Genomic DNA, 26078 nt, shown 5'->3' on the forward strand with positions numbered 1-26078 from the left:
TTGGAAGAAGAGGAGCATAAACGGTTTCATGGGTAGGAGAAGAAGAAGAATCGAGTGCCTATGATGTGTGTTCAAGCTAGAGGAAGGAGTGAGGCACTGTGCGCAAAGAAGGAGAAGATGATAAGAGACGAAAGCTTGTTGGAGGATGCGACATTGAGCAGTTGAATGTGATGAAGCACTAGGGTGATGTCAACTGGCTTCCAAATATGAAGATGGGATCAGCACATCGTTTTTCGCTAGAGAGTGGGTTTGTGTCATAGCCGAAGGAGAAAAAAGACAGGAGAGACATCCGTGCAAATAAAGCCAAAGTCAAGCTTTTGTTAGGGTTTTTTAGTGAGATTTTAGATATAAGATAGCAATAAGAGACAAGTTAATTAATGTTATGAAGATTGAAAAAAGCTTTACAATGCATGTGCAAGCTAAAAAGAGGAAAATCAAGCCATATAATGAATGTTAAGAAAGAGGCAAATCAAGCCATATACTGAATGTTAAGGTAAGGCATTATCGATTTTATGCTTTATTTATATAATTATTTTTAGTAAAATGTTATTAAAGTACATTAAAATTTATAAATTAATTTCAATAATTTAGTTTGATCACAAATTTGAATTAAAGGAACAATAAGATCGATACCAAATTGTGTAGAAGATATAAGAAGACAAGATTAGTGTTTATTTGATAATCATTTATTGTCACTTAAATTATAAATTACTGCATTTTAATATTAGAATATTATGAAGTATAATCGGGTAAAAAAATTGAAGCTGTGAAAGAAAGAATTAAAGAATTTGGGAGGATCATTTCTCAACATAAATCTAAGTGAGTACACTTACTTTGAAGTTACAGTAACTTTTGTTCATTATGAGAACCAAATTCATTGATAATTAATGAAACCATATTTTACCCTTTCACTGTGATTTTTACGCTCTTTTAGTTGTTGGTCGTATAATTATGATGAATATATATAATTTAAAAATACTAATATTATGCATTATTAAAATAATAAGAATTATATAGACTGATTATATGTGAACATATAAATGATCTGAATTATATAGACTGATTATATGTGCATGCTTGACTATAATGAAGTTTGCCCATATGTGATATTAGCAAGAAAATGCTAAGGCACCATTGAATTTGGAAAACGATATTGATATTGATGTACCTTAATTAGTCTATTTTTAGATGGTGCTTCTATGACAATTGCACGTATACAAAATGATATAGACATGTAACTGATATATTAAAATACATTGAATGTTACAAAATATCGTGATAGATCATATCTATCACGACCCGACCCAGGGCTTGGAATTAACTAAGACTGGTTCAGGCGATCTAACAGTGTGAATTAAATTTTCTATATTCGTCTAAAATTTAACAAATAAACAAGCTACTACAAATTAAATTAAAGCAATACATTAAAATTTACCTTTATGATGGTCGTTCGCGTCTTCTAAAAACATTTTCTCATATATTGCTCATCTTTTAATAATTTAATTAAACCTAAAAAATTTAGGGTATGTTTAGGGCAGCTGTAGCTTATACAGCTTATCCATATAAGCAGATTATTCTGATAATCTGTTGATAAGCAGTTTATCCTGATAAGTTGGCTAGTTGTTTTGTTTGTGCGTTTCGAAAACAGCTGATTTTGGATAAATGATTATTCCGCCCTTATTCTGGATAAACTGTTTAGTTGTTAGGTTTATGCGTTTGTAAAATAACTTATTTGAAGCTCTTTGTAGATAAAAGGCCATTCACACATTAATTTTGGAAAAATTAATTTTAAATTATGTGTAGCATAAATTATAATCAATATTTTACATTTTAAACTAATTTTAAAATAAATTAATTTAAATTTAAGAAGAAAGTAAACTCAAACAGAAGAATATATGCATGAGGAGCTGAAGAAACTGAAAATAGCAAGTGAATCTCTTCAGCTCTATTTATGAACAAAATTCTTTAGATTAGCAAGAACATTAACACCAATCTATGAATAAAATCTATTCTAATGCCTTAAGATCATTGGATGAAAAGCTTTCAACAGTAACAAGGCACCTACAACTATTGTGGCATTGCAAAATCTATTCCAATGTTTCAGATTATTGGATGGAAAGCTTTGAACCAGAAACAAAGCATGAAAAATCATTGCAGTATTTCCTAATCTATTCCCTAGAAACATTGGAGGTCAGGACAAGGGTTAAAAGTTTACCCAGAGGCAGACATGAATCCTTTCGAGCACTACAAGCTGTGAGCGAGAAGAGCAGAATGTTTCGCTTTGCCCTAGAGATTTCAGAGGAGCTTCGAGGACCTGATTAGGATATTTCAGGATGAACGAAGAGGAATGAAGTGAGACTAAGAGGAGGTAGGGCACGATACTTACCTTGGTGGGAGAAGTGCGGAAGGATGAGAAAGATGGGAGTTTTGGTGGTCTCTGTAAAGAGCGATCCCTTCGTTGCCACTCCGATTTTCGTCGTGGGAGAGAAGGGATCGCGAGAGATCCGTGCAAGAGGAGGAGGCAGAGGAGAAGGCGAGCTGTGTCGAGAGATCCCCTTCGTTGCCACTCCGATTTTTGTCGCGGGAGAGGAGGGATCGCGAGAGATCCGTGCGAGAGGAGGCAGAGGAGAAGGCGAGCGGTGTCGAGAGATCCGTGCGAAGGGCAAGAGTTGTCTTTCGCTCGAATGAAATGAGGATCGCGGGATTCTACTTGCGATCCGCGTTTAATGTAAAATTGCCAACGACTTATTTAAAAAAGCCGGTTAAACGTGTTTTTCAAACAGCTGGTGTCGTTTTCAAAACGCCACCACTGTGAATAAACTTCCCCAAACGCACCCTTAAGTAAAACAATTGTGAGCTAAAAAAACTAGTGAATTTTTATATTTCAAAACTACAGTAATATAAGAAAAATGAAAGAATAATATGTATGCAAGTTAAGTATCTTTATAAATCAATATAAACATGTTATTCAAATGAATCTATATCAATAAAATATCAATATTATTTCCTATCTAAACAACCGTCACCTTAGGCATCGTCTAAAAATTATCATTTAAGACACATCAATATCAATATCCTTTTCATTTACTTGCACGAGCACATTAGTGTTTCATCACAAGTACTATCGAGGGGTGCTCCATTATAGTCAGTCATGCACATACAAACAATTATCATAAACATATGCATTCATCGCATTCAATTCAACAAACTATACAAAACATACACTAAAAACATCAACAAGTAGCTACAACATCCATAACAATATAACCAATAAAGAAAATAATATCTCAATAAAAATAAAACGCAAACAATATCATCAACTACAAACATATTTGAGAATAAACAAATTAATATTGTTATTTAAGAGTACAAGTACTCACCTCGATAACGCTTAATTCGGTAAAATTTTCCTTGACGATAAATCTTCCAAAGTGAAAACCTAACATAAATATAATATTCATATTACAAAAGTTTAAAATAAATAATTATTTTAATTAAATATTCACATTGTAAATTTCCATATTTTACTTTATGCATTCTACTTATTATTATTATCAATTACATTGATATATTATTATTATTAAATTAATTTAACAAACGAGCTCTACCCTCACCTCTTCTCGAAATCACACGGGGGATCTCCCTCAAGCTCGCCCCGCATGAAATTTTCTTCCATTCTCCTCTGCTCAAACACAGGTTTCGGATTGAGGGCACGAACTCAACCTTTGCTCGAACACGTTCGCACACAGGTTTTGGATTGAGGGCACGAACTCAAACCTTTCTTCCTTCTCTACTCGATTCTTTTTCCTATCTTTTTCTTTGATGGTTTGCTAGGGCCCAGTCGTAGCCTTACTTTCGGACGCATACTCGCCCCTTCCTCTGTACGAACCAACGCCAAGAACTCTCGCATCCCTCTACTCGCCGATGCTTCTTCTCTTCTCTCTGTAGGTAAGTAATTTCATCCCGTCGCGAGTTTTTATAAAGCGAACTCACCTTCCTAGCTTCTGTCCCCTCACTTCCTCTTCCCTCTGTTCGATTCATCTCCCTCCTTTAACTACCAACTTCTCGCTTACAATATTTAAAAAAGTAAATTGTACAATATTTTTATATTGATTTATGGTATTTCTGACAAACATGCATTTCATCCCCTTTTCATTACATTAGCATAGTTTAGAAGCAGATGCACTCACTCTTATTTTATATTAATAATATCAGGATTAATCATTTGATTAAAAGTTGAATAATATATAAAATGTTTATAAAAAATAAGGGAAGCTAGAAATTTGATAAATTTAACTGTATTAATTTAATTAATTTTTTTTTTGGCTCTTTCATTTCTTTTGGATATAAACTGTTAGTTATAGAAAATGAAAAATAAAAAAAAATATGATTCACGTTCCGATTGTCTGTACCCGCTTTGGTTAATTTCAAGTATTAGGCCGGGTCGTGATAAAAGTTGTGCCAGAACACAGTTTATGATTAAATAATACAACATTGATGAAAGAGTTAATAACATGATTAACTTAAAACTCTAATAGGACATTGAAAATATTTATAATAAATTATATAATCATAAAAAAATAATTATATGAAAATTTCAAGGATGAAATTTTACATGGATGGGAAATAGTAATAATCATATAGAAAATTAAATTGGTGCATTGGTTGATTAATCATCAGTGTTTAAAAGATAAAAACCTCTTTTGCCTCATTCAAACCAAACAGAGAGAACCAAGAGACAGAGCAGAGAAAAAGAAATAAGAAAAAAAGTGAAGCAAGAAGCCTGTGCATGAGCGAGTCAAAAGGAAGAAGGAAGTCATATACCTAGCTGACGAGGCCACATTCGAGCAAAGGAAAAGAGTTACATTACTTTCGAGCAAAATAAGAAGGAACCCAATGATATGTCATGACACGAAAATAGTTGAGACCTGTAATTGTTGTGATATGCCTATGAAATACATGTTTTATATAAATGTAATGATTTTGTCGATTACATGTCTTTTCTTTTACATGTTTTTTAAGATTATATCATGACAAGTGTTGTGAACATATACATGAGCTACAAAAAGTCATGCACGTTTCTTTTCTGTCAATAAAATCTTTTTTAGCTTTGATTATTTCGCTAGACTTTCAATAGTTCACTCTACGTTGTTGACTTTCAATAAGAAGCACTGGAACAAGTAGCCATGTGTGGCATGTACAACTTTTGCATTATCTAATTTTGAAAATTTTTCCACTTTTGAGGTACGTGCTTTTATCATATATTGGATCTAACAACTTTGAAGATATATATGTTTTGGTGATATGATTTTTTCGCGCCTTCGAATATATAAAAAAAATAAAATGTATTATGCATGGTTATACTAGTTCCTCACAAACTAACTCCTAATTATGCAAGTCATGAATAGTGCTAATAAAAATTTAATCTGGTCGGATCGTCCATCTCTGTCACACCGTGGTTGACCCTAAAGTTGGGTTAGTTGGGGTGTGACAATAGTAGCTTTTATTTCTTCTAAAATTAATTCATAATTTTTACTAAAACCTAATTGCATCATTTTAGTGTGATTAATTTACTCTTTTAAATGTGGATGTATTATTATGATAGAATATATATTTTAGAAACACTAAAGTTATGTGTTATTTAAAGATAAATTTGAAAGAAAATAACATATGAATAATATAAATTGCATATATTGACTGTATGTCCATGTTTAGTTATAATGAAGTTCATCTATTTATGATATTAGTAAGGGAACATTAAGATACCCGTGCACGTAATTAAAGAAAGTTATTGATATTGACGTGTGTTAATTTGTATAATTTTATATGGTGCTCCTGTGATGACTGCACATATAATGATAGACATGTTATTAATACAGTGAAACACATTGAATGTTATGAACTATCATGAACGATCATATTAGAAAAAATAAATTGTGTTTTTTATTGATTTGTAGTATTTCTGACTAGCATGAATATTATTATTTCTTTTTCGTTACATTACTGTAGTTTAGAAGTAGATGTTCACTAGCTTTTATAGCTCACTGTTGTTTTAGATAAAAAATTTCAAGGTTAAGCATTTGATTAAAAGATGAATAATAAATGAACTATTTATAAAAAATGTTGACAACCAGAAATGAAGTAAACTTAATTGTATTACTTTAATTTACTTTATTTAGTGATTCTTTCATTTCTTTTGGATTACAAACTATTAGTTATAGAAAATGAGAAGTAAAAAAGTATGATTATCATCGTCCGACTTTCTATTCCCTAGATAACAACTTATAAGATTTTGAGGTAGCTCGCCTAGAACGACGTAAAACCTCACCCTCTTTTAGGCCCTTGTACCCCCCGGCACAACCATGTTGTGCAGCGTAAGTCGTAACTCGTCTTAGGTTTCGAGGTTGTTATCTAGAGTGACGTAAAACCTCTTATCTCGCGGGCTATTTGCATAACCAGTTATTATGCAAATGTAAGTCCCAAATAATGAAATTTACAGGATTCAACATTCAAATAAAATTCTCTCTAAAACACAACCACACATTAGGATAGCTTGGGAAGTCACTGAGGGTTCCCCTCAGAATCTGTGACATCCCCTACCTTTTATTTCTTTCTTTTGTACTCCTGAAAGGATTGTCTTACTTGAGTTATTCCCACTTGTTTTTCCACGTTAAAAAGTCCTACCCTTTTGAATTTCTTGAGGATAATATCCCCTGATTTTTATTGAGAGTTTCCTTAGGTGACTTTGGTTATCTAAGATGTAATTAACTCTAGGGGCTTGCCCATATAAGAAGCATTTATGGGCCCAGCTTAATATAAAATTTTATTTAATTTTTGTATTAAATAGGGGAATTTATCAGTCACATATAAAATGTTCGCAGACCAAATGGATGTCACAAACCTCGTAGTTTGTATGTATGAGTCCATTGCCGCGGGGTACACTTATCTTTCGAGAAGGTATATCATTTGGGGTACCGGGCACGATTATACAAATTATTTGGCAAATGAGATCAAGTCAGTCTCATTTTTTTTTCAAAATTAAAATACGCTATTTTCATAAAATTATATACCTTTTAGGTTAAATTAAATCATCTACTTTTCAAAACTATAAAAAATACTTTTCGAAATCAAAAAGTTGACCGACAAAACCCCAATAGGTGTGTGGTAGGTTGCAAGTGATTTATCGAAGCGAGCTTGATGCGAGGTTCCCCCTCCAAATTCCAAACAGGGTCCTACGCTTCATTCCTCCTTGGGTTTGACTTGTTGCGAACAAATTAAACCGGAATTTCACTTTCACAATCCTTCATTTAAACTTCAAGCAAAATGCAAAATTTGAAAAAAAAATTCACATGAATAAATTTCAAAGGATACCCAGTTCATAAGACAAGTGCGTTAGCTTGAGTACTTTCATTAAAATTACAAGGCATTAGATGTCACTGACTTCCAGAAATTCTTCAAATGAAAGGGACAATGCCTTCACCAAATTTGATCTTTTCTTTCGCCACCGGAATGGAGTTTGTTGTTAGCAAGAGCAAGCTGCCTGACTTGGCAATCATTAAGTTTGGACAAGGATTCGACAATATTGAAGTCAAGTTCGGAAATGTTGTCGTCGCAATGATGAAGTCTGAAACAAACAAAGACCGTCAAGCCTGTTGTTGAATTTAACTTGAAACCTGTTGAGGAACTTCCCCCTCTGAAGAGGGTATTGCTTGAGAAAAAAAAAAACTCTGTTGTTACTGTAAAGTCTGCTGCCAGAAGCGTTGGGACTCCTCCCATGATTGTTTCTGTTTCTACCACTGGATCTACCGCCTCTGTACCAGTTGCTCCGCTAAATAAAGGAAGGGAGGTTCTGTACAAAGAAGAGTCAGTTGATGCTTTTCTCCCATGACTGTTTCTATTTATACCACTGGATTCACCGCCTCTGTATTAATCGCTCCGCTAAACAAAGGAAATGAGGTTCTGTACAAAGAAGAGTCAGTTGACGCTTTTGCCTCTCCGTTTTCTGGATTCGAGATTGGCTCCACATCAAAGTCCGTACGACTGACCAAGACATATGAAATAAGACACAATCAGAAAATTCTAAAAGCCGAGAAGGCGAAAGCCGCAGAGTTGGCTACTACTGACACCGTCCTTCAACTGGATAAGACAGTATTACGTGAGACCTCACCTCTACTCATGGGGAGTTGGTTTCACCAGTTGACTGCTATCTACGGAGATGGATGGAGTCTATGGGATGCCTACCACAACACTGTCACCATCTCTCCATAATAGTCCAAAGCCAGTGATGGAGAAATCTGAGAGAGTAACAATGGTGGATAAAGGCAAGCTGTCAGTACAGATTCAAGCTGAGCAGCCTCGACAGATCTACCAGCATCCACGCATAGCCAACACTACAACCAACAACATCTGCAGCAGTACAACTCGCAAAATGGCAAACAGTCATCCCAACAAGGGTCGCGTCATCCTTGCACGATGCTTCTCTACCCACCAAGGGGAACACCGCGGATGAATTTCAAAGGGCCATTCAACAATGTGGCGAACGGATTGAATGCCTCGAAAAGAAAGTTGAAATGATGATCGTTATGGCCACTATTCAAGGGTAGTAACAGTCACTGCCGATAGCATCTCCAGAGGTGAATCAACCAGAAACCATTCACATTGCATACGAAAAGAATGATTCAACCAAGAACACAATATCAGAGAAAGACATTAAACAGATGGTGGAACGATAGGTGAGAGAAACCCTGACTAAATCAAAGAGAGGAGCATTGATTCTGAAGGGTAAACCTTCCCCAGAAGACTTTGATGTTGTACAATACCCAAAGGGTTTCGTGCCACCGTTGTTCAAGACCTTTAATAGGACTGAAAACCCTCGACAGCATGTTGCACACTTCCGAGCAAGTTGCTGCAACGCGGGGGGTAGCGATGCACTTTTATTTCGTCAATTTGTGAGCAGCCTCTCAGGAGTCATCTTTGATTGGTATGCAGAACTACCCAATGACTCAGTGAAAACATTTACAGAATTGGAAGACCTCTTTGTTAAGCGGTTTGCTGGAGTTATACCATATCACCGTTGTTGATCTCGTGGTGGAGCGACAAAAGCCAGCCGAAACATTGATGAACTACATTCTGCAATGGAGAAACTTGAGCATGAAGTGCGAGCCACCGCTTCAGGAGCAACACACAATCAAGATTCTTCTGAAGAGCATCCACGGTCCAGTGGCCTTTATGCTTAAGGAGTTCACAATTAAGACATTTAAAAAAAAAAAATAACTTGCCAAGGCCGGAAATCTACAAGAAGAGGCCAAATAGTTGGGTTTCTAGAAAGAACCGAGAAGTCAAATCAAGTGAAGAAATTTGAAAAAGAAGTCAAGAATAGTGGCAACAGTTGCAGTCAATGCACATACAAGCCGAAAAGGCTCAGCAGACATACCAGCATCCTCAGCAACAGGACTAGCATTCGTCTCAGCAGAGGCCCCACCATACAGACAGAGGGCCGCCTTTGACAATGACAGAACGAATGAATAAGATATATCCATTCAAGAATGACTCGGTGGAGAAGATGTTCCGCAGCTTACTTAAAAAAACTAGAATTCAAACTGTCGGTGCTGACAAAGCCAGAAGAGGTCGACAAGAAGGATCATCCTCAGTACTGCCTATATCACAGGTTGCTCGGCCACACCAAAGAAGTTTGTTTCGTCTTTAAGGACTGGCTTGAGAGAAACTTTAAGAGTGAAGACATAACGATCCCGAAAGAATATTTGAGGGAACCTGAAGAAGGTTCTATCAATATGATTTCGGTCGATCCCAATGTTCCGCTTGACCCCTATGTAACTGACGAAGGAGTGAATGCAATTCAAGTGAAACCTTCAAAGAAAATATCAAACTGCCTAGTGACGGCTTGAGGGAAGAATGAAATTAATATTCTAATGACCGTGTCCCACACTTTAAAGAATTTGGACTGGGTCCTAAGTGAATTTCAAAATGAAACAGTGTGATTAAAATGCGAGTAATCGACTAAGGATATCATAAGTCTTTTAATCTTCTGTCAAGTGACTGGGTCCTAACTTTCGAACGAGCTATAATATCCCAGAATTTATCTTAAGAAATATTTGAGGATTATTGAACAGGGGAGTTTGGACATTCAAAATCTTTAAAATAAATATGCTCTACCAGATATAGTAATTCTCAGAAAATAAAAGGAGTCAAGGAAAATGATACAAAAAATGGATTATGTGAAAATCTCCCTGAAAAAAAAATACTAGAGATGGGCACAAAATAAAATAATTGGTGTCTGAGCTTAGACATTCAAAATCATTAAACGTGCTCCACCAGATATAGCAACTCTCAGCAAAAAAAAAAGTGGGGATAGCAAATGAAAAAAAAATTACGTGAAAGTCTCCCTGAGAAGAAACTTGAGGTAGACATATAATCAAAAGTTGGTGTCTGAATCCTCCAATAATCAATAAAACTTGAAAAGTTCCCTTAAGAAAATTCTTCTAATGTTATACTCTGAAAAGAGTTAAGTGATCATGTATCTTTTGGTTGACTATTAATTGACTCAGAAATATCTTTGGAAAATAAAAAATATTTTGATCACATGAGCAGAAGTTTTGAAATCTGCTTAGGCCCAGAAAGAAAGAACTAAAGTAAATGACTATGTCATTAGCAAACTAATGGAAATTCTACCTTTAAGTCATATCAGACGACTCAACATTGACATCAATTCAAGAACGTCAAAACGGTTCCTCAGAACAACGTGGATAATTTTTACACAAACCAGCGCTAAGCAAATGATGACTGCCACAATGAAGCTACAAAGCTACAGCCTCTCAAGCGGTGATGTCCTTAGAATTAGAAATAACACATCTTTATGTGTACTTGAAAGAATACAATTCTGATAGTACCTCGAAGAGTGAGTTATTTTTACATGCGCCCTTGGTCAATGGATAGTATCTCAAGAAGTACTGCACATCATGGTGTTTAAAGACAAAGCCTCGTCCTTAAAAACACCGATATCATACTTGTTTGGAACTGGGTTCAAATCCTAACAATAAGACAATATAAACAAACATCACTTCAAATTTTGACCTCGTCAAGTTGAGCCTCTTCGACCTATCATCAGCGTCATTTCTCTTGGCCCGAAGTTTCCTCCCACAGAAAATCTGGGTCCTATTGCTCGTGTGAATGAGGCTTGGCTGGTTCTACGGAACCACAGTCTCCGATATTCTTTTCCAACGTGACCAATTTTTTCTTGAAATTTGACGTAATTTCCTTAATAAATTTCCTTGATGGTTGTCATTTCTCAACTAGATCTAGTTCGGATGTAATGTCCCCGGCGGTTGTCCGAGCTGGTATAGTTTCTCCGCACTTCACAAACTTCTTCTGACATTCTCCACACTGCATAAATTTTCACAAATTCCACATAAAATTTCACAAAATTCAATGTCAACACTGCAAATCTCTGCACAGACATCTCAACAAAACTCTGCACTGCATAATTTCCCACATACATTTTTCATAACTCTCCAAAATTCCACAAGTTCCACAAAAATTTCACAAACCTCCCACAAATTTTTGACAAATTTCAAATTCCAAATTCATTTTTTTGCGGAGTGGAATAAGACCCCCTTCAATGGATGTTAAGGTTTCCTACTCCTCTTTGCCTCTTAGGATCGGATGTTAAAGCTTCCTACTCCTCTTCGTCTCTTAGGTTGGATGTAAAGCCCCCTTAAATGGATGTTAAGATTTTCTTTCCTAATGTTGCCTCCAAATTCAAATTTTTGCGGAGTGGATTAAGACCTCATTCAATGGATGTTAAGGCTTCCTACTCCTTGCCTCTTTGACCTATCACCATTATCATCTCTTGACTCAAAATCTTCTACCATAGAAACTCTGGGTCCTACTCTCATACATTTTTCTCATGGAACTTCGGTGAGAATCCCAATGTACAACCTCTTGCGGAAAGAGTCTGACGGTTCTAATCTACAGAACTACACCTTTCTTTTGTCTTCTTACTCATCGTAGGACAGATCACAGTCATTGCGAAGTTGCACAAATGTTCACAGTTCCAAAATTTGCACGAATTTGCACAATCTTCCTACAGTTACACATTTTCGCTACCTCTAAGGGTTGGAAATCAGGTCCAGCGCCTTCCTCCCCAGTGTAGCAGACATTCTTTTCCTGATCAGCTCTTGAGTTGGGATTCAAGTCTAGTGTTTTCCCACTCCTTTTAATCATTTCGTTACTGCTTAGGTTGGATATTAGTCCTAGTGCATTCCTTCCTAATGTGATAGACATTTTTGCTACCTCTAAGGGTTGGAAATCAGTCCCAGCATCTTCCTCCCTGATGTAGCAGACATTTTAATCATTTCGTCACCGCTTAGGTTGGATGTTAGTCCTAGTGCATTCTTTCTTAATGTGATAGACATTTTTGCTACCTCTAAGGGTTGGAAATCAGTCCCAGCGCCTTCCTCCCTGATGTAGCAGACATTTTAATCATTACGTTACCGATGTTAGTCCTAGTGCATTCCTTCCTAATGTGTCAGGCTTTTTCGCTACCTCTAAGGGTTAGAAATTAGTCTCAGCGCATTCCTTCCTGATGTAACAGACTTCTTGAGTTGGAAGTTAGTCCCAGTGCTTTCCCACTCATCCTGATCATTTCGTCACCGCTTAAGTTGAATGTTAGTCTTAGTGCATTCATTCCTAATGTGATAGGCATTTTCGCTACCTCTAAGGGTTGGAACTTCCTGATGTAGCAGACTTCTTGAGTTGGAAATTAGTCTCAGTCTTTCCCACTCATCCTGATCATTTCGTCACTACTTAGGTTGGATGTTAGCCCTAGTGCATTCCTTCCTAATGTGATAGACATCTTTGCTACCTGTAGGGTTGGAAATTAGTACCAACTCCTTTCTTCCTGATGTAGCAGACTTCCTGAGTTGGAAATTAGTCCCAGTGTTTTCCCACTCCTGATCATTTCGTCACCTCTTAGGTTGGATGTTAGTCCTAATGCATTCCTTCCTAATGTGATAGACATCTTTGCTACCTGTAGTCCTGATGTAGCAGACTTCCTGAGTTGGAAATTAGTCCTGATGATTTCCCACTCATCCTGATCATTTCGTCACTGCTTAGGTTGGATGTTAGTCATAGTGCATTTCTTCCTAATGTGATAGGCATTTTCGATACCTCTAAGGGTTGGAAATCAATCCCAGCGCCTTCCTCCCTGATGTAGCAGGAATTTTGATCATTTTGTCACCGCTTAGGTTGAATGTTAGTCCTAGTGCATTTCTTCCTAATGTGATAGACATTTTTGCTACTTATAAGGTTGGAAATTAGTCTCAGCGCCTTCCTTCCTGATGTAGCAGACTTCTTGAGTTGGAAATTAGTCCCAGTGCTTTCCCACTCATCCTGATCATTTCGTCACCGCTTAGGTTGGATGTTAGTCCGAGTGCATTCCTTCCTAATGTGATAGGCATTTTCGCTACCTCTAAGGGTTGGAAATTAGTCCCAACGTCTTCCTTTCTGATGTAGCAGACTTCTTGAGTTGGAAGTTAGTCCCAGTGTTTTCCCACTCATCCTGATCATTTCTTCACCACTTAGGTTGGATGTTAGTCCAAATGCATTCCTTCATAATGTGATAGACATCTTTGCTACCTGTAGGGTTGGAAATTAGTCCCAGCGCCTCCCTTCCTAATGTAGCAGACTTCCTGAGTTGGAAATTAGTCCCAATGTTTTCCCACTCATTCTAATCATTTCGTCACCGCTTGGGTTGGATGTTAGTCCTAGCGTATTCCTTCCTAATTTGATCAGTATCTTCGCTACCTGTAGGGTTGAAAATTAGTCCCAGCACCTTCCTCCCGATGTAGCAGACTTCTTGAGTTGGAAACCAATCCCAGAGCATTCCCTCTCAACCTGATCACTTTATCACCTATTACATTGGATTTTAGTCCTAGCACATTCCAACCTCATGTAGCGGACATTCCAGCTACCCCTTGGGTTGGATATAAGTCTCAGTGCTTTCTTCCCCAGCATAGAAGACATTTATCGATCAACTCTCAGGTTGGATACGAGTTTCCTAGTATTTCTTATTTAACCTGATTCCTTCCTACAAATATCTTCTGCAAATACTCAGCAAATTTTCACAGCATCTTTCCCAATACCTTTGCTATCGCCAGGGCCGGATGTGAGACCCCATGTTTTCCGCCTCACTGTAGCAGACATTCCTTCAACATTCACTTACTTACTTGGGTTGGATGTAAGTCCTCGTGCCTTCCTTCCCAATGCGACAAAGGTTTTTGTCACCATCTCTCGAGTCGAATATGCACCCTTGTGCTTTACTTCTTGACCAGTCCTCAACACAACATTGAAACAGATCAAATCGACATTCAAATTTAAAAATTCAAACTCATAAACACAATATGAAAATGCACCTTCAAATCCCCAGTGGAAACTCTCATCTCTCTACTTGAAGCTTTTCTTGAGCTAAGATTTCCTGAGTCGGAACGCCAGCTTGAGTTCGATTGCTAATTCCAATTCGACATCTGGTCTGCTCTAAGTAAATTTACTTACACGAACTCTTTGGTTTTCTTGATCGCTTCGGTCAACACCAATACGCGCGATGTGCTTGTCTCGCACACCACACCTATTCGGGGTCCATTTGTTAACCTCATTTCTGGATGAGGTCTTTTTTGTCTCTCTTTAGAGCCTAGGGTCTAGCTTTAGGCTTTTCCTGTTCGACTCTCTTAGAGGACTAGTACGGAACCCACAGCAGTTAGAAAATTTTTCGAGCCACCTTGTCACTCATTCGAGTTTCGCATGGGCGGTCCCAAATCCTCAGCAATCCGTTGAGTTGATTAGGATCGACACATGAAACTTGAGTCGAGTTCTTACATTAATAGGAGCAGCCCCTAGGGAACACTTTCGCGACCCGAACGCTCGATAACGCTGCATTTTGCATACTCACTGCACCACACACGACTTTGACTTGATTTGACTTGTCCGCCGGCAAACTCGAACGTACGACCCCAGATGACCGGAACGGCGACTTTAGCTAAAAATGACACCCATATTGTTGTGGTTTCACACTCGCGCGAACTGCACGGATATCGATGCACCCTTTTTTAGCTGCGCAGCCCCTCAGGTCCGACTCAGGCTGAACATGGGCTAGGCACCAGCTCACCTGAATTTGAAATTCAAATTTTAAAATTCAAATGGATTATTTAATTTGTCTTAATTAAGATTAATTCAGGTGCTAAGACCTTCCATTTAATCATCCCCTCCATTTGGAAACCATTTATTCCTGCCCCTGCATTTGGAAATCATTTATTTTTCCCCCGCCCAATCGGTTCCAGAAACGGCTCCCGCTCCAATTCTAAAAGGAAGGAGTGTTTTCTTCCTCTGCTATTCGACTTAATTCGCTTCTCCCGAGTTCTTCGCCCAGTTCGCTCTCGCTCAGCTTTCCTGTTCCTGTCACGTTTCCGCTCACGAAGCTCGCCCGCTCACCTCCTCCCTGCACCGAAGATCCCTACTCGCACTCCCCGGCTCCTCCCTCTCGTGCGTAACCATGTTGTGCAGCGTAAGTCCTCTCTAAAAAAACCATGTTTTAGGCCCCTGCACAACCATGTTGTGCAGCGTAAGTGCTAACTCGTCTTAGGTTCCGAGGTTGTCATCTAGAGTGACGTAAAACCTCTTATCTCGCGGGCTATTTGCATAATCAGTTATTATGCAAATGTAAGTCCCAAATAATGAAATTGACAGGATTCAACATTCAAATAAAATCCTCTCTAAAACACAACCACACATTAGGATAGTTTGGGAAATCACTGAGGGTTCCCCTCAGAATCTGTTACATCCCCTACCTTTTACTTATTTTGGACTCCTGAAAGGATTGTTCTTACTCGAGTCATTCTCACTTGTTTTTCCACGTCCTACCTTGAAAACCTGAACTTTGAATTCGTGACGAGAGACCAATAACTTTGATCATTATCGAGAGTTTTCTCAAGTGACTTCAGTCATTTGTGATATAATTAACTTAGGGTTTTGCCTTTATAGAAAATTTGGAACCCAAGTAAAATAAACTCTATTTAATCTTTGTATTAAATAAGGGAATTTGTCGGTCACATATAAAATGTTCGCAGACCACATGGATGTCACAAACCTCGTAGTTTGTATGATTGGGTCTATTGTCGCGGGGTACACTTATCTTTCGAGAAAGTATATCATTTGTGGTACAGGACACGATTATACAAATTATTTGGCAAATGAGATCCAGTCGGTCTCATTTTTTTTCAAAATTAAAATACACTATTTTCATAAAATTATATACCTTTTAGGTTAAATTAAATCATCTACTTTTCAAAACTATAAAAAATACTTTTCGAAATCAAAAAGTTGACCGACAATATATTTGCTTGTCCATGCCTTGAACTATCATCCTTATACCTTTTAATTATATGATTAATAAAACAGATTTAAGAATTTCAGAAAAACTTTAACAAATCTGAAGTTCAAAATATATAATTAAATTTATAAAATCTCAAATTAAGTTCCTGAACACACTTAGCATATCCTTTTAGTCCTTACAATTCCTCAGTGCTCCTACTGTTCTCGGAGATCTCTTCGAGGCACTCGGGACTACTAACTGATAATACTAAGCAACAGCTTCTTAATTTAAAATAATATAAAAATAATAATATAAAATGAAAACAGATTCATAAAAATTACTTCTGAGAATTTAAATCAAGTAATCAAAATCATAAATCAACAACTATAAAAGATAGCTAAATAACATGAGAGAGCTCGGCAAATTAACTCATCAAAATCCTTAGTAGGATCCCTCAAAATACTATGAAAGTTTTACCCCAACATAGCTCTGATACCAAAAAAAAATAGGCGGAAACGGGGGATCGCCGGCTTGGGGGTCACGAAGAACTTATAGCCGGAAAATAAAAACTTAGAAAGATAAAAAAACTTCAGCAGATTTTATTAGTAGAAACACTCACAAACTAAGAGAAGTACACTTGGCTTCAGGCCAGACTGACTGCAACTCAAACATTACTCTCCCTTATATAGATGGGAAGACGAAGATAAATATCAAACCAAACTGACAGGATAACGTGGCCATATTAGTGAGGAATAATTCCCATAATGCGTGGACGACCAAGATTTCATCTTAGAAAAAGATTGTAACTTGATAATTTAATTCTTCAAGTACCTCTTTTGGGATGACACTTGTGCTCGCACAGCATGATGTTGCTCCAGTATCCAGTATCCCTTTTAATTTGAATCTATCAATACCTGGGATTTCAAAAGTCATTGTCAAATTAAATAATTTATTGATGATTCTTTTAGGAGTCTTCAACACTTGTCCTTCAATACTTCAGAGAACACCTTCATTCCATGTTCTTCATTTGAATCGTCTTCTTCTTCAAATGTTACAATCTTTTTACCCTTATCTCCTAGGGTAAGTTCCTACAAATCTTCTGATAATTGTTTTTCAATTTCTTGTTGAAGTTGTTCCTTCAGCCTTCTATTTTCTTCAACTAAATGCTCTGTGTATTTAACCAGTTCATAAATTAAATTATCTTTTGATTGAAATTGTAATAAGGATAATTCCTTTTGAACTGTTATTGCCAAATAAAACTTGGCACAAGATGGGCAAGCAATTAATTTGCATATTACGCAGTGTATTCTCATGTTAGGGTTTGAAATAATAAAACAATAGGAACAGCGAGAATACTGACTTTTAATTGCTTTGTTATGCTCCCATTGGTGTGAACATTTTTCTTGATCTTCCTTCAGCTTAATTAAACATCTCCATCCATAATCTTCTTTCATCATCAGTCCAAATTCTTCTGTTGGATAATTATCCAGAGCACTTCGAATACGGGTAAGGGTGTTGACTCCTTCTGAGATTGAGCAAATAGTATCTGATGATTCTTCATTCAAGCCTACAGAAAGAACATCGTAATCCTCTGGTAGTTCAAGATTGCTGAGAATAGCTGCTCTTGTCATATTGTCTTTCTTACTTTTGCACTCCTTAGCAAAATGTCCTTCATCACCGCATATATAGCATCTACACTTGGAAGAATTTGGTTTGTTCTTGTTTTTAATTACACGAACATGAGAATCGTGCGATTTTCCTTTGTAATTCTTTGATTTCCACAAGCCGTACTTCTTATGTTGATTGTAAAAGCCTGGTACTGAAATTTTCTTACAGAGTGAGAGATCTTTTATTCCTCTCTGAACAGCAGCTCTTTTGCATAATTCAGCAAGGTACTGATAGGTAAATCTTATCCTTGGCATTAAAACAAGATTGTAACTGTGAACTGTAGCTAAGCTTTTCATTTTCACTATATTGTCGTGGATTTCAGCTCGGTGGTCAGTTATGGAGAGAATAGTATTGTTTTAGAAGAAGTTTTGGAAGTACTAAAATAACGTAGGTAATATTCTTTTTAAGTACTTTAATTATCTATTTTTTTAATAGTTCTCTCCTACTGTTTGTTACTGTGAACTGTAGCTAAGCTGATTAATTTGGTGCAGTGATTAATTTAAGGATGTTAGGAGTTGAGCTGAAGTAGTTGGATGCGAGTATATGGGTAAGCAAAATTTATAATTACATCTATATGTAATTAATTCAAATTTAAGCAATTCCTTTATATTACCCTATATTTGGTTGTGGCAAGGAATGAAGCGAAATAAAGGTGGAATATGGAAGTAAGGAATGCAGGTTCGCAACCTGGGCGGGTGGGGGCGCTATTCTACCCGCTTCTTTCATTTTCAACACAAACCTGCATTTTCACCTTACAATTTGCCTTTCACCTTTCAAGACAAACTGACACACATTCTATCTTATGAGGAGATCACTGAGTTAACCTCACGTTTTCCGGTCCCTCTCATTGGTAATTTTTCCTGGAGCAGTTAAGAATGATGCGTATGAGTAGTTCCATAAACGATCCAGATTTGATTGATGATTACAATGTGAAACATTGATTCTTCACATTGATTCTCATCATGGCCTAATCAAGTTTTTCCAATAATCTGAATACTCAAGAATGTTCTCTCAGAGAACGTATTATGTTGATAGGCAATTCATATGCTCAAACGAGACCCCAATCTTACTACGTTCAGGAACCCATAGTCATTATTGTTAGGATTGTTTTCCCACATTTATGATTCACTTATTTAATCAATCAATTTTGCTCAAACTTGGCTCAATTATATAATAAACTACTGCATGTAAAGTCAACTACTGCTCGGCTTTATGGACAATCAATGATAAAATTCTTACTAAATTAAATGTTATTCTTCTCTTCAGCAAGAATTCGCATCGATTCTACATCTAATGATTACTAGAAAAAAGTGAATTCTCAATCAAAAAAAATTCAAAAGCCATATACTGAAGCGAGATAATAATCACATGCAAGATGAGATTAGAGTAACAATTTTATATGGATATATGTATTGGACAATAATGAATTCGTTGAAAAAAAAAACGCTAAAATGCATGTATAGATAGGCCAAAAAAGAAAGAATTAGATCTAATTAAATGGAAGAAAATATAAGAGCAGAACTAACTGAAAAGTAAATAAGAAAATAAACTTTCGTTGTTTCAGCATATGCAACTACAAAAAATGCACTAGTAAGACATCATAGAAATAACGTGAGAGATTAGAAAGGAAAAGAATACCAAAAATAACAGTAAAAAGATACCAGCATAAGATTTAACAAGTCAAACACCACTCTACAAATAAGGAAGAAAGAAAATTCATAAAATGATTGCCGAGTAGTTTTATGATGATGATTATGGTGGTCTTGGACATTATCAAAATGAAATTCTCAACCCGCTGTATAGCTTACTTGAACCTCAGAGTGTCATATCAAAGGTATCCGGTGTCATATTCAATTGTCTCAGTTCATGAGCCACCCACTGTTAGAACGTGTCAATATTGCTAAAGGCACATCATTTGGACTAATCAAACTCAGGATCACAATTATATTTTTCATTTAAATCATAAATTTAAAGTATTGTATCCCCTAATTGAATAAATTCTCAATCAAAATCTTAACATATCTATAGAAAAAGAAAAACCAATAGTTAAATTGCTAGAATACATAAAGTAGTAAAAAACAAAAAGGTATAAAAAGCTTGCCTGACAAATTGGCTGAAGCTAAGCAAAGAAAAGTGAGCCTTTCACATAAAAAAATTAATATCAATGTAGGAAACTTTTTTCATTTTTTCAGCAAGGCATGTGATTATAAGGAAGTACAGAAACATAAAACATACATTTAAATTGTGAAAGTGCATGACATAAAACAAGTGCCAAAGAAGTAATGAAAGAGACTAAATCAGAAAAAAAAGAAGATATTTGCTACCTTCGGCAGCAAGATTAGCAACCACCTTGACAGCATGGGTTTGCACATCCAAATCTTCTGACTTTAATAGAGACAGTATTTTTGAAAGGCCAACTGATGGTAGCACATCACATGCACCAAGGAAAATAACAAAAAAATAAACAACAGTTGAAGTTACATGACAATGCAAATAAATAGTGCAAATTGTAGTCAGCCATGCCTTCCTCAAAAATTTTGGCAATGGTGGCTTTTTGACCAAGTGCAGACTCTCTTGGTTTACTTGGCTTGGATAGATTCGAAGCAAATTCTAATCCAAATGATGGTTTAGTATGGTTGCCTCTTCCTTTGGACATTTCAGCCTATAAAAATGTAAAATGCTCAGGCCTGCAATAAATTCAACATAACCTGCATAATGTAAACACTGAGATTAGGTTACCTCAAAGGCCACTCTATTGTCAGATAAAAGCTTATTCAATTTGACGATTTCAAATTCAAGAGATTTCCTGTGCTTTTCTTCATCAAGCAACTTTTCTTGAGAGAATTTAAGCTCTTTAACCAGCAAATCCTGCAAAGAAAAATAAAATATCACTTGCAAATTGTAATAACCCATTTATGAGAAATTTGATAAATTTTTTGGGGACATACAATGTACCCCAGTTTTAGCATCCCTCGGATTTCAATCGAAATAATATTATAAAATTCTATACGAAAAATCAATCAATTCCATATAAAGTACTTGTAAACTATGAATGGCTTGAGAAATGTAAAATATTTAAGTTATAAGTTTAATTAATTTAATAAACCTTAATTATTTCCTAAACCTCAGCACTGTAGCCACCGACTTGCGCCTCTTTTATTCCTTTTGTTCAATCGAATGAGTTTAGAGCTCTCAAAATATACTCCCGCTCCAGATACCCCCCTTTCCCCTCGGTTTCACGATTTCACTCGCACACCCTCCCTCCCTCCCTCCCTCCCTATTTGATCGAGCTCAACATAAGCTCATATAAGGGGCTTCGATCACAGCTCATCGCGCAGACGCGATCCGAAGGGATGAGCGGCCATCTGGTAAGCAATGAACCACTCCAAGTTTCTGATTTCCTCTCTCGACCCTTCTCCCTTGCCCATACCCCTCCCTATTCCTTTCTGGCACGACAGAAGCAGCGAGGTAGCAGATGGGTCGAGCGGCGCTGAGGGAAGCTACAATCTGCATTTTAGGGCTCTGAGGTATTTTTAGTGAATAAGAAACCCTATTTCATACTATTTGAAGTTTCATTTTCTCTCTCTTGCTTTCATTTTGAGTTTTGCCTCATTTTTCATATATTTTTTTCCTTTTCAGTAGTCATCCGAGGCATCGATTGGGTGTCAAACGTGTCGAAAGTCTTTTGTGAGCATCCAAAAGAGTTCTAGTATGATATCAATGTAGGAGGTGTAGTTGGAAGTGATAGAAAGTAAATTTGGCAACTTCGGAGAAGGGCTGGTCTCTGAGAAAGCCGTAGGTATGTTTTGGCTAATTAATGATATTTTGTGTTAAATTACATATTGAACTTATATAGGAATTCCTAATTCGTTTAAGATTTCAGGTATTTACCTGAGGCGATAAGCTCAAGGCAAACGTGTGGAAGATCATCGTAAAACAACTCCATAAATTTCAAGTAAATTAATCCTAAGTTAAGAAGATTACTTTGATTAAAAACAATTACTTGAGTCTTAAATTTTAATAATATGTTTTATAAGTTTTTAATCACCATGTAAAAGCCATCGCAACATCCAACTTGCAATAAAAAATAAAGAGTTCAGCGTGACAACTGAATTGAGTAATTACATTTCTAAATTTCAGTAATTTTCTTTAGTTCAAAATGTATGTTGATTTATATATATTTTTTAGTTCAATTAGATTTCTATTATAGCAGATTCTTCATATTGTTCGATAGAAAAGATATGCATGATAAGCATAGTAAGGAAAGATATAAATGCAAGAGATGAATAATATTTAGATAGAGATTACATATAAGATAGACATCTAGAAAAGATATGCATGATACAAAATAAAAGATATGTATGAGATAGATATAAGAAAGAAATGCATGAAATAGATATATGAATGATATAAAAGATATGTCTGATGAATAGTTGTACAACTGAATAAATATGAATGTTAATAGATGTATAAAGAGATCTCAGAATAATGTATGTATGAAGAAAGAAATAGCTTATATGTGAATGCTTGCATGTGCATGTTCAAAAAAGAATTTCACCCCTAATCGTACAGGAAAGTGAAGTCAGTGTGCCAGCACAAGTAGAATTTTTTTACCACACTAGACAATTATGTTTATTAGTTCACTAACCGCTCTGCTGATTAGATAATATCGATCAGGGGCAAGTAGACCACTTATCTCAGACAATTGTAATGTTTACATTACTAACCGTTGTTACGATGGGATAATACCAGTCAAGGGCAGGTAAGAGTCTTTCCACCCTAGATATTCGCGATGTGTAGATCGCTAACTACTGTGTCGACGGGGCAATATTGACCAAGGGTGTGTTAAATTTGTTGACAGAGATCCTCACAGAGACAGATGTGTATGTAAAGTATAAACTAAAAGTAAAGTTAAGCTAAATGCATATAAGATATTAGTGTGTGTTCATTAATAAAAGACCACTGATGCATTTATTAGCATTTATCATATTGTTTATAAACATATATCAGATTGCTTATAAACTTATATTAGATTGCTTATAAATAAATATAAAAGACCAACATATTATAAGATTTCTTATATACACACATACATATTGTACTTTTTCCTTAGATTCCTGTAATTTAGTAGCGTTATTACTCGAGGGTTAATTTTAGATAAATCCTTATGTTATTTTAATATTATATTTTGATTTTAAACTTTTGAACAAGATGAATAAAATACGAGCAAATATTTATAGAAGACGAGAACAACAAATGGAAAGGTACAAATTTTCACGTATTAATTTTAATTATTTTTTTAGTGGTTCTTTCATGTATTATTAAAATATTGATTTGTTAGTAATAAAATTAGAATAAAAGATGACTAATTTCCACCGCCTGACTGTCCGTTCCCATCTTGTTAATTTCAAGCCCGCGCTGGATTGTAACACAAATGAAACAGGACACATGCGTTATATTGAGGTGCCACAACAATATTTCAAGTTCAAGTTAGATTCTTAATCATAAGCTTGTTTCATTGTTTATTACTCATGCAATCATCTTGCACAAAGAATGCTAATTTCTAGTCATTTAACAGTGACCCAAATGGTTTGTCTATGGTCGTCTCTCATCTACCCCGCTTTGAAAAATCTAAACTTTTTAAGCATAATATTTTAACAAACATCAACCCTTAGACTTTATCTGTTGATGTATTACATATGCAATGTGATACCAGAGAAGGGTGGTTGAAGAAGATTTAGCAAAAATCAAGAAAGAGAGTCAAGACAAGAAAAAAAAACAATAAAAAAATGATGAGATGCACTAATCAAATAAAACATGCAAGAGTTTCGTACTCACGCAACCAACCGTGACACAAAAATTACCACCCGAAGGATTGATGAATGAAGGAGACCCGTGATATAACCATGAACAACAGAGGGATCCAATTGCCACCACCCAACGTCGTGGTTACAGAGTCACCCGCATCCAGGAACCACAAAGGAGCACAGGTTCTTACAAAATTCAAATGAACAAAAAATCCTTAATACAATAAACAACTACATATTTATAATCAACAAAGAACCTAAACCTAATAAAAAGCAAACAGACAAAAATAGTTTTTCTGCAATTAGGAGAGGCGAAACCCTAGCACTAGAAATAGGGTTGACCGGCCCTCCCCCACTTGGATGGAACTGGTGCGGGGCCCCCTCCCTGCCCCGTACCAATCTACCGGACTTGATGGAGCATCGACCTCATATGTTGAAGCATTTCACTCCCCATGTTATGGCTTCAAGTCGACCATGTTGAAGGTGGTCGAGCTGCTGTAACCTCTTAGGATTGGAGGGCCTTAGACTTCTGACACTTGTCTCTTCGGTGGCATCGCTAAGTTTGAGATTTAGGAGGTCAAAGAGAGTGTATGTGACTGTTTTAGGGCGCAAAAAAAATATTTAAGATTGCTGATTTAGAAAATCAACATAGGAAGTTATGACTAGGTCAAGATATGGCTATGGTTTAGTGAGTTAAGGGGCGTATTTAGGTTGAAGAAAAAAATACTCAGGACTGCTAATTTTGAAACTAAGCAGGGGTGAACTAGGTTTAGGTCAAGATTTAGATTTGTTTTGGTGGATTTAGGTTTGGAAGGATTTTGGTAACCCTAAGAAGAAACTGGGGTTAGGCTAAAGGATTAGGCTAACTCTGATATCGAACGATACCGGAGAAAGTGGTTGGAGAAGATTCAACAAGAACAACAAAAAAAACAATCAATACAAACACAAGATGCATTAATGAATTAAAATATACAAGATAAAAGAGTTTTTCCTACTCTCGCAACAGATCAGGATACACAAGTTACCACTTGAAGGATTAAATAATGAAGAAGACCCCATATATCACCACCAGAGGAGAGATACAATTGCCACCACTCAATACCATGAATATAGACCTAACCCCATCTGAGAACCATGATGAAGCACATGCCCTCACAAAACTCAACTGAACAAAATCCCTACTACTAATAAATGACTACATATTTTTAATCAACAAAAGACCTAAACACAAAAAAAGCTAACGGACAAAAATACTCTTAAGAGTAGAAGGCAACCCTAGCCCTACAGAAAGGGTCGATTGATCCACCTTAAAATTACCTGATTTTTATGTACATTTAATGCTCAATTTTTTAGGATATTATACTTTAATGAATATTATTTTTATGTTTTTAGTTATATGTACAACAAAAAGAGTTAAAAATACATAAAAAATAAGCAAAATGAGCAAAATTGAAGAAAAGTATCAAAGCAGCCGAACTGGCACCTAGGCGTAAGATGCTGAATATGGCTAGCGCCTAGGTGCCACACTTATCTTCTAGAAGATTCATTGAATGAGGCCGAAGATGTCTGGAGCAACCCTTGACCATTTTTGAAGCTCTATAAATATAGATTAATTCCAAGAGGTCAGGGGGTCGAATCTATAGAGTTTCATAATGTGTGTTAAGTTTGTGTTAAGCTCTATGAAAAGTTTTCTTTGTGAGTCTGTTATTTCTGGAGTTTATGAGTCTTGTAAGTGTTGTTAGAGTCAGAGAAGTCATAGAACTTCAAAAGAGTGTTTGGGGTAACATTTCAGATAAGTATTTGTATCATTATCCTTTTTGTTTTGTTATCCACACATGAGTGGTTTTCTTTCTCCTTGCAATATGAAGTAATTAAATAAGTTATTTTGATTTTATTTAGAACTTTTATTCCTAAAAATTGTGATAATATTTTTACCGGTCATTCATTTACATTACAAATTGGCCACTTGTATTGTTAAAACTTGTTGAAGAACTTATAAATCCGAAAGGGCTAAGATTTCTTGACTTGTAAGTATCACATTCTGCCTTGTAAAGAACAGTCGTGATCGCCTAAAGAAGGGTGCAAATAGATTGTGAGATAAGATTTGATGCGCGTAGAATTGATGTTTTTAGAGTGGCAGACTAGATTCTTTTATCAATTTGATCTAGAAATTGGAAGTAAGGGTCACAGGTAAGTCCTATAGAGAGGGCACAATGGTAATC

At 36.1% G+C, this 26078-nt stretch overlaps 1 protein-coding gene across 1 annotated transcript in view; it reads right to left on the reverse strand.

Moving 5' to 3' along the window:
• Positions 1 to 26078, reverse strand: part of LOC110023718 (kinesin-like protein KIN-UA) — a gene marked incomplete in the record, with an annotated part of 79891 nt that overhangs the window by 37803 nt on the left and 16010 nt on the right. The window contains 3 exon segments of the mRNA XM_020723262.1: positions 20374 to 20466; positions 20573 to 20711; positions 20789 to 20917. Coding sequence (XP_020578921.1) covers positions 20374 to 20466; positions 20573 to 20711; positions 20789 to 20917 — 361 coding nt within the window.

The sequence above is a fragment of the Phalaenopsis equestris genome, unplaced genomic scaffold, assembly GCF_001263595.1.
Source record: "Phalaenopsis equestris unplaced genomic scaffold, ASM126359v1 Scaffold000227, whole genome shotgun sequence".
In the NCBI taxonomy this organism is placed as follows: Eukaryota; Viridiplantae; Streptophyta; class Magnoliopsida; order Asparagales; family Orchidaceae; genus Phalaenopsis; species Phalaenopsis equestris.